Source organism: Silene latifolia, chromosome X (genome assembly GCF_048544455.1).
Source record: "Silene latifolia isolate original U9 population chromosome X, ASM4854445v1, whole genome shotgun sequence".
Taxonomy (NCBI): domain Eukaryota; kingdom Viridiplantae; phylum Streptophyta; class Magnoliopsida; order Caryophyllales; family Caryophyllaceae; genus Silene; species Silene latifolia.
In genome coordinates this window covers 88,056,130-88,069,902 of record NC_133537.1, presented here as the reverse complement: position 1 = coordinate 88,069,902, position 13,773 = coordinate 88,056,130, and the positions used below count along the sequence as shown (strand labels likewise).

The 13,773-nt window shown below is 37.9% G+C and overlaps 1 protein-coding gene across 1 annotated transcript; it reads left to right on the top strand.

Annotated features, from left to right (window-relative positions):
- The first annotated feature begins 11,345 nt into the window (after positions 1 to 11,345).
- LOC141617799 (uncharacterized) lies at positions 11,346 to 12,260 on the top strand. The gene has a single exon (XM_074434944.1). It carries the CDS (start codon positions 11,346 to 11,348, stop codon positions 12,258 to 12,260), a length of 915 nt encoding a protein of 304 aa, XP_074291045.1.
- Positions 12,261 to 13,773: the final 1,513 nt, after the last annotated feature.

Genomic DNA, 13,773 nt, shown 5'->3' with positions numbered 1-13,773 from the left:
AATAGTTACCTTACGCTAGCAAAGAGACAAGTAATAACTTGAGAAAGCTTCTAAAACCCAAAATTACTCTTCATCTTCAACCACATATGAGCCACCTAAAATAATTATGTGAAAGGACGATATTAACGAATTATCTTTATATAAAATATGAGACGGAAATTAATTTAATTATATTTTAAATAAACCAAACTAGCGTAAAAACAAATTATAGACACGGCTCTAAAATTATTATGACAACCTCAAACTCGGCCTAACCACCAACTACACATGGCCTCAAACTCGTGACTTAGTTAGGCCACGGCCAGCCACAACTAGGCCACCGGGACTCCGACACGACCACCACCCGACTACCCATAGTCACCCTTCACCCTACTTCATAACCCGACCCAAAAATCAGTCCAAAACAGAACCCAAAAGATGCCTAAGTTCGACCCCAACTCCAGTCCTCAAATGCAAAGTGAAAACCCACGATGACGGCTCTCGTCCCTCGCCAAAACAGAGTACCAATCGTCCCCTTAAGACTCCATTCTCGCGCCTAAAAAACAGTCTAGCCGAGCCAACCAAGTCCGCATTTAAAATGGTTTTAGAGCGGAAATCCACAAGTATAAAGCAACTCAAAAATGATCCTAAAGACTACAAAAATCGCCCCAACACAGAGTCCAAATTAGTCCAAAACAATCCCTACATGTCAGTATACACCGTCTCAATTATAAAACACACCAATTATCACCCAAAACAATCCATACATGTCAGCATACACCGTCTTAAATATACCACTTACTAGCTAGCATCCCAAATGATCCCTAGAGGTCGGATACACCGCCTCAATCATCTCCACATATCAAGATACACCGTCTCAACTATACAACCGACTAATTAACATCCATAAGGATCCCTATATATAATTATACACCGTCTTAATTATAAAACAGACTAACCAAAGATTCGAAATAAACATATTTTACAAGTAAAATAGAGTAATCCGTTATCGTTACCTTTTTAATCTTCTACCAGACCGTCTATTTTAGTACATACAACCGTCTTATCATAAATAAAGCTGAAAATATAAATGGGTTTGTAAAAATACATGACGAAAATGAATTTTACTTACAATGGATTGACGAGAACGACGAAAGGAGCGCTATGGAACAAAAATAGTTGAAAACGGATGACAAACGGAGCATCAGTATCAATTTTGAAGATCAAAATTAAAACGAATGAAAAGAAGAACAAAGAAGAACAAAGGAAGGAAGAAGACGTGAAGGGATGAAGAAATGAGGCAGCAGCCTGCCAGCCTGCTATTTATTATACGTACGTTTCTTCGTCGTTAAGAAACTTCGATCGTTATTAAAACCTATTCGAGTTAAATTTAACCGATTTAAGTAAAAGTTTCAGTAATAAAACGGAATCAATAATAAATAAATTTAATGAGTGAAAATAAAATAAACTCAGCTAGTTAACGTAAATAATACAATATTAGCTTGAATCGGAATTATTAGCGATTTTTACAAAACTAACGGATATTAATAAAAATTGCTAATTTAGTGAAATAAGCTCAAAATAGCTAATTGGACGGTTTTGTTCCCAAAATCCAACTCGGGTTTACTTAAAACAACTTTCATAAGGACTTGTAAAGAAACGGAAATTATTAAATAAATAAACTCGAACTAATTTCAATAAACTCGAACTATTTTTAAAAAAACTTATTAATGATTATTAAAATTAACGTATCGAATTATGATGAAATTAATTAATTAGCTAAGCATAAATATATAAATCGTTAAATGATGTAATTAAATTCAAAATAGCAATTAAAAGAATTTTATCCAACTTAATAAAATACGGGGTGTTACAATCACCCCATGTTTTTAAAAAGTTTCGTCCTCGAAACTTGAAAGTATAAATGAAAGGTTATAAAAATAAAACTGAAATTGGAATCGGTAACCAAAACATTTAAAAGGTCACTTATCGTAAGAATCAAAATTCTTTCAAAAGTTTCAAATAAAATTTTCCGACGTAACCGATTCTCATCGAGGAACGGAAGTGTTCTCGTTGCGCATTCAAGAACATCACATTCCAAACCCAAGATAAGGTCAAAGGCAAATCATTTGTATAAATCGAAAATCAAAATACTTTCAGAAACATTAATGAAAAGTTTTCAAATGTATAAGTCTCATTCATGGAACGAAATTGCCCTTGTCGTGCACACAAGAGCGCTAACTTTCCATGTCAAAGACAGATTTAAAATAAAAATCATTCGCCGATAAGCGCAGGGCAAGTTATTAGACGCCTTTAATAACGAGTCCTAACATCCCATCAACGTTAAAATCAAAATAAGAGAAAGGTAATCTACTCAAATTTTCTTTTGCAAAAAGCCAAAATAGAAATAAAGGTTTCACCTTTAAACTAAAAGGGGAGTTAAATTCCTGAAATATAATATTAAACTTTAACAAAGTCATCATGATTAGATCAAAGTGAATAGAAATTGGATAAAATTTACAAAAATCTCAGGTTTAGCAACTCAAAACCATGATAAAGAAGTCTATACTCAAAGAACAATTAGAGAATTAAATCGAATTTTCATTTTCAATCTTTAAAATAGGTTAGGTTTGCAGAAGTGACATAAACTTTTAAAAAATGAATCAAAACTGGTAGCTTGAAAGTTTAGAAGTTGTACAAAAAGGAAAGTAACTTAGATAGCATAAAAACAAAGTATGTTAAGAGAGCTCAAACTTAAGCCTCAAGAGAGCTATAATGAATTTCATAGGGTAGAAATTGAAGTCAAAATTACAAGGATGTCAAAGATAGAGTTTCACAAGATACAAGTGTCAAACTTAAAGGAGGAGCAAGGTGAAGCGAGGAAATGTGGTATGAACGGTAACGCTTATGATCAAGGAGAAAGGAAAATTAGACAACAAGGAAACTTAAGCAACATGTCAGGGTGTGAGACTAAAAGAGTCTAATCATAAAGATAACTAGTTAACAACCAGTAAGAGATATTAGAATTAGGGAGGTATTCAAGACAAGGAAATAACGAGTAAACTTTTATACTTAAGAATCAAATCCAACCAAAGTATGAACGAAAGGGAGGAAAACGATTAATGGTATGAAAGAGGATTTTAAGGCTTAATCCATACGCTTCCTAAAACTTAAGGTTCTTTCTAACAAGGTCACGCCTATTATGGTATTGTACATTCATGACAAAACGACCAAATCCCAAACAAGGGTCAAGGTAAAATAAACGCTCGTTTAAGGGGTGATAAATCGGTTAGATACTTCTTCCACCTATCTTATCACATATTAGGATTTCCCTAAAGCAAATCTACCACTCAAGTATAAAAGCATCTCTTTATCTCAAGCACTCGACACAACCTCAATGTTTTAAAAATCAAAGAATAAATTGACAAAGACTTCTCAACAAAGTTCTCAAGAAACAACTAACACCAAATCACATTCCCAATCTATACGGGATTGTTAACATCTAAAAATGGGTTTTCTTCCAAATTCAAATTCTAAACTTATCTCATGTTTACTCCTAAGGCGACGACGCTCAACCTACTAAGCTTTCGAATCCCAAACATAAACAACAAAGCTAAGTTCTATAACTTTAGTAACATAGGCAACTCATTCCTAACACAAAGAATCCACCAATCGATTATACTCACTTTGTCAAGGAACTAGGTATAAGAATCACTAAGTATGTCTCATCACATTACCTAAGTCTTTCTAACATCACGACTTCTCAAAGCCAGGGTTAAGGGTCAGACACAAACAATCTCCTCAAAAGTCGAATTTTCCAACCCAGGTCAACATTCCTCACAAGAAAGAGTACTATCATATGGCGTTAAGGGAGGATAAGCAAGGAACAAAAGACAAGTTAGGAGTACAAGCTTAGCTTATAAAGTAAAACAGAAGGGAGTTTAGAAGGAGGATAAGCACCAAGAGATTAAGAATAAGGCGAGATACAAAAAGAACGAGAAATATCTTCAAGGAAGTAGAAGCATTCTTCAAAGGTTGAACAAATCTTCAATCCTCAAAGAATAGGCACTAAATCTTGATCTTCTTAAAATATAAGTGTCCTTTCAATGGAACGGAGATACTCTTGGCGATCACTCAAGAACATCAATATTCCAATTCAAAGACATAAAAATACATTTTTACACCAACAAATGATAAAACTAATTATCAGACGTCTCCAATAACAAGCTTTAACACTAATTGACGTTAAAACCAGTGAAAAACATTAAAATATTTTCAAAACCTTTAGTTCAATTTTTTTTTAATAAGGGTAATAACTCCATTAGCTATAGATAAGCTCACGGTCATTGATCCAAGAACGCAACAATTATCAAATGACAATCAACAAACAGGTTAGTACCTAACAAAGAGCAAACACAAAGAGACTACAACATAAGGTCCTAAGTCTACCCATCTTACCCATCTCTCAAGTTTATTATTTTAAGGTCAAGTTATTTATATTGGGGTGCACAAACGTGCGTCGGGAGCAAATATGCTCTGATACCAACTGTGACACCCTCAATTATCGCGGAAAAGTAAACACGTAATTCTAGAATAAAACTGCATGGATATGTTTATAATAGGTTCAATTGGGTAAAAACCGTAATTTTAAAACCCGAACTGTTATAAAGATATCCAAATTGGAAGGTGTCAAACATACAAGGTCTAACTAGAAGTTTCATAACATAACCATCGCTAAAGTCGCGAATAGCAAATTATACAACCAATGTAAAGAGGGAGACATATGTCCCTAAAATGTATGTGAGATAAAAAGTGTTTAAGGGTCACCAAAAAATAAAGCCAATCTAGGTCCCAAGGTTACTTTGCTCGCTAGCTCGTCCATGTACCCCATATATGCATCACCTACCTGTCATTCGCATTTTATACAAATACGAAAGCCACAGTCAGTGGGGAGTAACTCCGAGTTCTCCCAGCCACGAAATGTCATAATTAATATAACATGTAAACATAAGAATATGAATACGAATCACACACTGCCTTAGCATATAGATGCTAGACAATCGTGCTTATCATGTGAACAACAATATAACGCCACATAGTCCTAGCATGTGAATACTAGACCGACTCATACTACACTATCATGTGAATCACATAACATCCAGGAATCCAAACTCTATCAACCATAGCCGGCTTGCATCTCACCTTCTATGATTCATAGAATCATCAAACAAGAAAGGACAATATATCAAAGACATGCATAATTTCTTAGTCCCGTCAATAGTCACTCTGTAACTCGAGTCTATACCACGAGGTAGGGAAGGTAATCGAACCGGTATCTTGGCTCAGAGGTTCTATCAAAACATGGCCAAGACACAACACAACCCTAGCCTAAAATCTGTGCAGACCTAGACATGCGTATACACACCACCGCACCCAAGACCCACAATTTTATAAAACCAAGTGAGTACCCTAAGGAGTCCACCAAAGGGTTGGCTAGTATTTAAGCTGACCACTTACTCTCAAAATAAGTAACGAGGTCATGCCCCAACTTCGATATAAACCCACCAAGTCAGGAACACAGAGGCTATTAAGCAGTGACCATACACTCGTCAAAGACTATAATGGCCTATCTATGATGAAGGCCGAAATACTCACCTAGGACCTAGTCCCAGCTTGAATACTTTAGCCCACACCACACAAGACAAGTAGGATACCCAATTAACCATAAGAGGAGCAAAGAGTCCAACTTACCAACATAAATGCTAACATTCTATCATGTGAAAAGCTATATAAATGTCTATTCAGCAGACAATCCAACAATATCTACAATATCAATAATAATCCAAATTCCAGCTAACCGTTAATTTCATAATTCATGAGAACAAGCTAAAATGGCAAAGAGGCAACAAGACTGAAGTATAAGGCAGCCAATTCATCCAACAACCAACATGTGAAATGATAATTACAAATATCAAGACATAACATAAAATTTCCAATAACAACCAATCTCACCTCAAAGACAAACCCTCGACCCGAGTCCCGCGAAGGTCATCGGTCAAATCGAGGCTGATCGGTTTAAACCTAGTTTGACCAAACTCGTTCGGTCAATCCGCCCAGGTCGAGTCTTGGCCTCGCTTTGGCCCAAATTACAAATTTTATCGCAATATTATTCTCATGCTATTTCTAATTTCTATCATGTGAAAAACGAAAGTAACACATTATCAATCACCTAAACACTTAACAAACAACAGGCACACATTAACTACTAATGTGACATTAATTCGTCGAGTAACTCGGAATAGTTACCTTACGCTAGCAAAGAGACAAGTAATAACTTGAGAAAGCTTCTAAAACCCAAAATTACTCTTCATCTTCAACCACATATGAGCCACCTAAAAATAATTATGTGAAAGGACGATATTAACGAATTATCTTTATATAAAATATGAGACGGAAATTAATTTAATTATATTTTAAATAAACCAAACTAGCGTCAAAACAAATTATAGACACGGCTCTAAAATTATTATGACAACCTCAAACTCGGCCTAACCACCAACTACACATGGCCTCAAACTCGTGACTTAGTTAGGCCACGGCCAGCCACAAATGCCTAGGCCACCGGGACTCCGACACGACCACCACCCGACTACCCATAGTCACCCTTCACCCTACTTCATAACCCGACCCAAAAATCACCCAAAACAGAACCCAAAAGATGCCTAAGTTCGACCCCAACTCCAGTCCTCAAATGCAAAGTGAAAACCCACGATGACAGCTCTCGTCCCTGCCCAAAACAGAGTACCAATCGTCCCCTTAAGACTCCATTCTCGCGCCTAAAAACAGTCCTAGCTGAGCCAACCAAGTCCGCATTTAAAATGGTTTTAGAGCGGAAATCCACAAGTATAAAGCAACTCAAAAACAGATCCTAAAGACTACAAAAATCGCCCCAACACAGAGTCCAAATTAGTCCAAAACAATCCCTACATGTCAGTATACACCGTCTCAATTATAAAACACACCAATTATCACCCAAAACAATCCATACATGTCAGCATACACCGTCTTAAATATACCACTTACTAGCTAGCATCCCAAATGATCCCTAGAGGTCAGTATACACCGTCTCAATCATCTCCACATATCAGTATACACCGTCTCAACTATACAACTGACTAATTAACATCCATAAGGATCCCTATATATAATTATACACCGTCTTAATTATAAAACAGACTAACCAGCATTCGAAATAAACATATTTTACAAGTAAAATAGAGTAATCCGTTATCGTTACCTTTTTAATCTTCTACCAGACCGTCTATTTTAGTACATACAACCGTCTTATCATAAATAAAGCTGAAAATATAAATGGGTTTGTAAAAATACATGACGAAAATGAATTTTACTTACAACGGATTGACGAGAACGACGAAAGGAGCGCTATGGAACAAAAATAGTTGAAAACGGATGACAAACGGAGCATCAGTATCAATTTTGAAGATCAAAATTAAAACGAAGGAAGAGAAGAACAAAGAAGAACAAAGGGAGGAAGAAGACGTGAAGGGATGAAGAAATGAGGCAGCAGCCTGCCAGCCTGCTATTTATTATACGTACGTTTCTTCGTCGTTAAGAAACTTCGATCGTTATTAAAACCGTTTCGAGTTAAATTTAACCGATTTAAGTAAAAGTTTCAGTAATAAAACGGAATCAATAATAAATAAATTTAATGAGTGAAAATAAAATAAACTCAGCTAGTTAACGTAAATAATACAATATCAGCTTGAATCGGAATTATTAGCGATTTTTACAAAACTAACGGATATTAATAAAAATTGCTAATTTAGTGAAATAAGCTCAAAATAGCTAATTGGACGGTTTTGTTCCCAAAATCCATCTCGGGTTTACTTAAAACAACTTTCATAAGGACTCGTAAAGAAACGGAAATTATTAAATAAATAAACTCGAACTAATTTTAAATAAACTCGAACTAATTTTAAATAAACTTATTAATGATTATTAAAATTAACGTATCGAATTATGATGAAATTAATTAATTAGCTAAGCATAAATATGTAAATCGTTAAATGATGTAATTAAATTCAAAATAGAAATTAAAAGAATTTTATCCAACTTAATAAAATACGGGGTGTTACAACCAATGATCCAACTGCACAAGCTAAGGAACCTACTGTAGTCGAGGCCCTTAGTGAGGGGAGAACCCAAGAGGTCACTCTCATTAAGCAGCTATAAAAGACTAAGGCCGATGTTTCTATTTGGGAGCTCATTTTGAGTTCATTCGAACATCGACAAGCCCTATTACAAGCACTAATGAGCATGAACATATCTCGAGATATTGCTCCAAATGACGTGGTGGCCCATGTTGTCCAAAATCCACCACGACTTGTCACTGCGGTAACCTTTTCTGATGAGGATCTACCCTCTATAGGGCCCAAACACGGCCTAGCCATGTACATTGATGTGACGTGTCTTCAAATGCATGTCCCTATGACCCTTGTCGATGACGGGTCAGCTATTAATGTTCTACCACTAAGGACAACACACGTTTTGGGCCTTGACAAAAAGGACCTCAATCCAACCACTCAAACTGTTCGAGCCTTTGATGGGACGATTCACAGGGTAACCGGGATTGTCGACCTAGTAGTTTAAACTGGGTTCATTGAGAGGAAGTTTAGTTATCCGGTCATTGATGTGGCCTCATCCTTTAACTTATTACTGGGAAGGCCTTGGATCCATGGAGCAAAAGCGGTATCCTCAACTTTGCATAGAAAAATCAAAATCCCTCTCAAAGGAAAAACTGTCATCATCGATGCTACCCCTATCGTAGTAACTGGGGGGGGGGGGGATCTGGCCTCAGAAGTAACACTCGATACCTTAAATGATGCTTGCGGGTTCGAGGTTATAAACGTGATCGACTCTTGTCCTGAATTAGAACACATAGACTTGTATACTGGAAGTCACGTCTGTGAAACCGTTCTCAAGATTGGGAAGTACTTTGGTTTCTCTCTGTACCCTCGAAAGGAGGATACCTTGGTACTAAAGGGCGTGATCCCTAAAGGAATGACGTTTGGGTTGGGATACCAGCTCACTGAACAAGATCTCGAAAAGAAAAGAAGGACAGTTACAGACCGAAATCCTTATCCACTAACACTGAATGGATACTTCGTGAAAACCAGAGAAGCAGAACATTGTCTCGACTTTCCCGAACCTCTTTTTGACGAAAAGAGTAAGAAGTTGGTCCCTAGAATTGAAATATTCCAAGATTGTCACTACATTCCGGAGGATGTGCTATCCGTGACACCCAGAAAGGCCGAACCTACCCCAGTCGAAGACGGAAATGCCTTAGGTCTCCTTTTTTGGGAAGAGAGAGAAATCGAAAAACCAAATGAAAAGTTGGTTAGTATGATCCTGCGAAATGATAGGTTCGATCCCTCTACCCTCATCACTGATGTAGCTCTTAAAGGGACTATATCTGGATGGAGGAAAACTATCAAATGGACGGACAACAGAGGTTTGCTCTTCAAGCTGACCATAGGAGAAGGAGAGACGCTTAATCCAGATGATGATTTTGAGTCTGAGTCTGAGTCTGATAAGAGTCTTAGGACTGAGTCTAAAGAATCGAGTGTTGAAAACACCCCTTCCCCAGTCTTTGCTTTTGATGTACCTATCCTTAGCTCTGGTATTCCGGGGCCGGTCCCGAATGCCACCCCCATTCCGCCACTGAACTCTGACCAGTTGATCTAAATGTTAGCGCATTTCGCACAATTTCAAATTAATAATAAGATGAACCAGTTTGCTTATGACTCGTATCCTTTACCTCGAAATGCCATTTCTGAAAATGTTTGTTTTAATAATAACTTTGAGAATGAGGCCGGGAAGGGACAGGTTGAAGAAGAGGAAGAGGACATAGTACCGCCTCCGCAAATGGTTAAGGGGTTGGAGGCATATGACCAAAGAAACTCTGTTATCGAAGATACATAAACCATCAATGTAGGAACCACCTTAGAACCCAGAGAACTCAAAATAGGTACCACTCTAGATCCTACAGAAAAACAAGGGTTCATAGATTTGCTGAATGAGTTTAAAGATGTCTTTACATAGTCTTACAGAGACATGCCCGCAATCAATAGGGAAATTGCAGAACACAAAATCCCAATCAAGCCAGGGTTCAAACTAATCAAACAAAAATTACGTAGAATGCGTACTGAGTAGTCTTTGAAAGTCAAAGAAGAAATCGATAAACAACTCAAGGCCGGGTTTATTATAGTATCCGAGTATTCAAATTGGGTAGCCAATGTAGTACCAGTACCTAAGAAGGATGGGAAAGTTCGTGTGTGTGCAGACTTCCGTGATTTGAACAAAGCCAGTCCGAAAGATGACTTTCCATTACCTCACATCGATATCTTGGTTGATAATACCGCGAATCATGCCCTACTATCTTTCATGGATGGGTATTCCGGATACAATCAGATAAAGATGGCCGAGGAAGATATGCACAAAACCGTGTTTATCACGCAATGGGTAACCTATTGTTATACGGTAATGCCGTTTGGGTTGATAAATGCCGGGGCAACATACCAAAGAACCGCGACAAAGTTATTGCACGATATGATGCGTAAGGAAGTCGAGGTGTATGTCGACAACATGATTGCGAAATCAAAGGAACGTGATGGTCATTCAAAGGCCTTACGAAAATTCCTTAAAAGATTAAGGAAATATAACATGAGGTTGAACTTTCAAAAATGCGCCTTCGGGGTTACTTCCGGGAAGCTCCTGGGTCACATCATCAACCACCGTGGTATTGAGATTGATCCTTTGAAAATCAAGGCCATTATGGAAATCCATCATCCCAAAACTGAGAAAACATTTCGAGGTTTCCTGGGTCGAATCCAATATATAAGCCGCTTTGTCTCGTAGTTGACAATGATATGTGAACCGATTTTTTTGAAATTGAAAGTCGGAGAACACGAGATGTGGGATGACGATGTCAAGCCGCATTTGACAGGATCAAATAAGTTCTATCTGCTCCACCTGTGCTTAGTCCACCCATAGCCGGATTGCCACTATCCTTGTATCTAACAATAACAGATACCGCGATGGGAGCAATGTTGGCCCAATCTGTGGAAAAAGAAGAAAGGGCAATTTACTACATCAGTAAAAAGTTCTTATAATATGAAGCTAAGTACATCACGTTAGAAAAAATATGCCTAGCCTTAGTCTGGGCAACAAAGAAGCTGAGACACTATATGCTGTGTTATAGTATCAGTATATACTCCAGAATGGATCCAATCAAATACCTGTTTGAAAAAACAGTATTAAATGGCAGAATGTCGTGATGGACTCTCATGTTAGCTGAATTCGATCTTAAGTACGTACCCTTGAAAGCAGTGAAAGGAAGGGCTGTCGCCAACTTCCCCGCAGACGATCCAATAGAGGAAGACAGTGTTACGGACTTGTGGTCTTTCCCAGATAAAAATGTGGTTCATGTCGAAGACGAAGTATGGGATGTTTATTTCGATGGAGCATCGAGTAGCATGGGATATGGGGTCGGAATCCTCCTCATTTCACCAAAGAGAGAACATGTACCTGTATCCATCAAATTAGATTTCCTCGCCACCAACAATGCTGCTGAGTACAAAGCATGCCTACTTGGTTTGCGCAGCTCTATTAGTCTAAATATAAAGAAGTTACTGGAACATGGTGACTCATCTTTGGTCACTAACCAAGTAACAGGGTCGTGGAAAATCAAAAGTAATAGTATGGCACCTTACCAGGCTAAGATAGAGGAATTGGAAAAGTATTTCGAGGAAATACACTATGTCCATTTACCCAGAGAAGAGATTCAATTCGCCGATGCTTTGTCTAAGTTGGTAGCCTTGGTTAACATCCCAGATCATATAGACAACATGCCACTATGTGTCGAACAAAGATCAGCACCATCATACATAAATGAGATTAATGGCAGTGAGGAAGATGAGATTGAACCCTGGTACACATCAATCTTGAAATTCAAAGACACAGGAGAATACCCTGACAACCTCGATGCTCGGGGAAAACGAGCATTATGGATGCTCTCGACCCACTTCGTTGAGGCTAATGGAGGGCAACTATATAAAAAGACCGCGCAAGGTGTCTTATTGCGATGTATTGATCAAAAGATAGCCGACAAAGTCATGGAGGAGGTTCATGACGGGGAATATGGACCCCACATGAATACTCACGTGTTGACTCGTAAGATCATGAGACTTGGTTATTACTAAACAACAATGGAAGCAGATTGCCGACATTATGTTCGACATTGCCACAATTGCCAGATATTTGCAAATGTACAGCATGTACCACCCTCTATGCTATATACGATGACATCACCTTGGCCTTTTTCAACCTGGGGGATCGATATTATCGGAAAGGTCAACCCTTCTGGGTCAGGTGGACATTGTTTCATTTTGGTCGCAATCGACTACTTCACGAAGTGGGTAGAAGCCAAGTCTTATAAAGTGCTAAAAGCAAATCAAGTAGCACAGTTCATTCAAAATGAGATCATTTGTCGATATGGGACACCCCACGAAGTCATCAGTGATAACAGGACCCATTTCCAAGCTGAAACGGAGGTTATATTTGAAAAGTTAAAAATCAAGCACCATAACTCATCACCATACAGGCCACAGACAAATGGGGCAGTAGAAACTGCCAATAAAACACTTACAACCAATTTGAGTAAAATGTCTGATAACTATAAAGATTGGCCATTGAAGATACCCTTTGTTTTGTGGGGATATAAAACTTCAATCAGAACAGCCACGGGGGCAACCCCGTACTACCAGGTTTATGGGATGGAGGCAGTTTAGCCCATAGAACTAGAAATACTATCCCTAAGGATATTACTTAAGAGCCAAGTTCCTGAAGTAGATTGGGTTCACGCTAGATATGACTCTTTGGTTTTACTGGATGAACGACGCTTGAACGAGTTGTATCAGGTTCAACTCTATTAGAAAAGGATAGAAAGGGCTTTTAATAAGAAGGTGAAACCTAGAAAAATCAAAGAAGGAGATTTGGTGTTGAAATCGGTTCGTGCACTACTGCCAGTCGACCCGAGGGGTAAATTTAAACCAAATTGGGCAGGCCCATATTTGGTGAAAAGAATTCTAACAGGAGGAGCGGTTCGGCTGACTAATCTAAATGGAAACGACTTTTTGAATCCTACAAATCTGGACCAGTTGAAAAAATACTATCCCTCGTTCTCAAATGTTATGAAATAAAATTCGGATTGCATTTGTATTTGAGTCTAGTTTCAAAGTTTGACATTCGTTGTCTCTGTATTATGAATCATAAACTACGAACCCGGTTTGATTCTGTTGAAAAGCAGATATGTAGGCAACTCTTTAAAAGAGTACAACCGAAACAATGTAATTCTAAATGCAAAACTTGGAATTTCTAATAAATAATATTTCCTTTATTTATTTCAACAATTCCGGGTGAAGCCCATAGTGTCTAAACCATCTAATAATAATAAAACCTAATATAATAGCTACCTATCCTTCATATAGCCGAGGCATGTAAACCATCACGAGACTAAGTCTCACCCATCTTCACTCTAGGCCGTTTCTTCGGAGAAATTTCACTTTCTTCACGCGGGACCAGTCTGTCTTTTGCACTTGGTCGGGGACCCAACCTCTCAACCAATGTCGGCCCATCATCGGCATTTAACCCCAATTTTTTTCCAAACGCTTGAGACCTTAGCATCATCTTCAGGGTTTTTGTCAGTCTTAGGTT

Bases quoted from the DNA above. Each gene is read 5' to 3' on its own strand.
- LOC141617799 (XM_074434944.1), top strand. From the start codon at position 11,346: ATGTTAGCTGAATTCGATCTTAAGTACGTACCCTTGAAAGCAGTGAAA.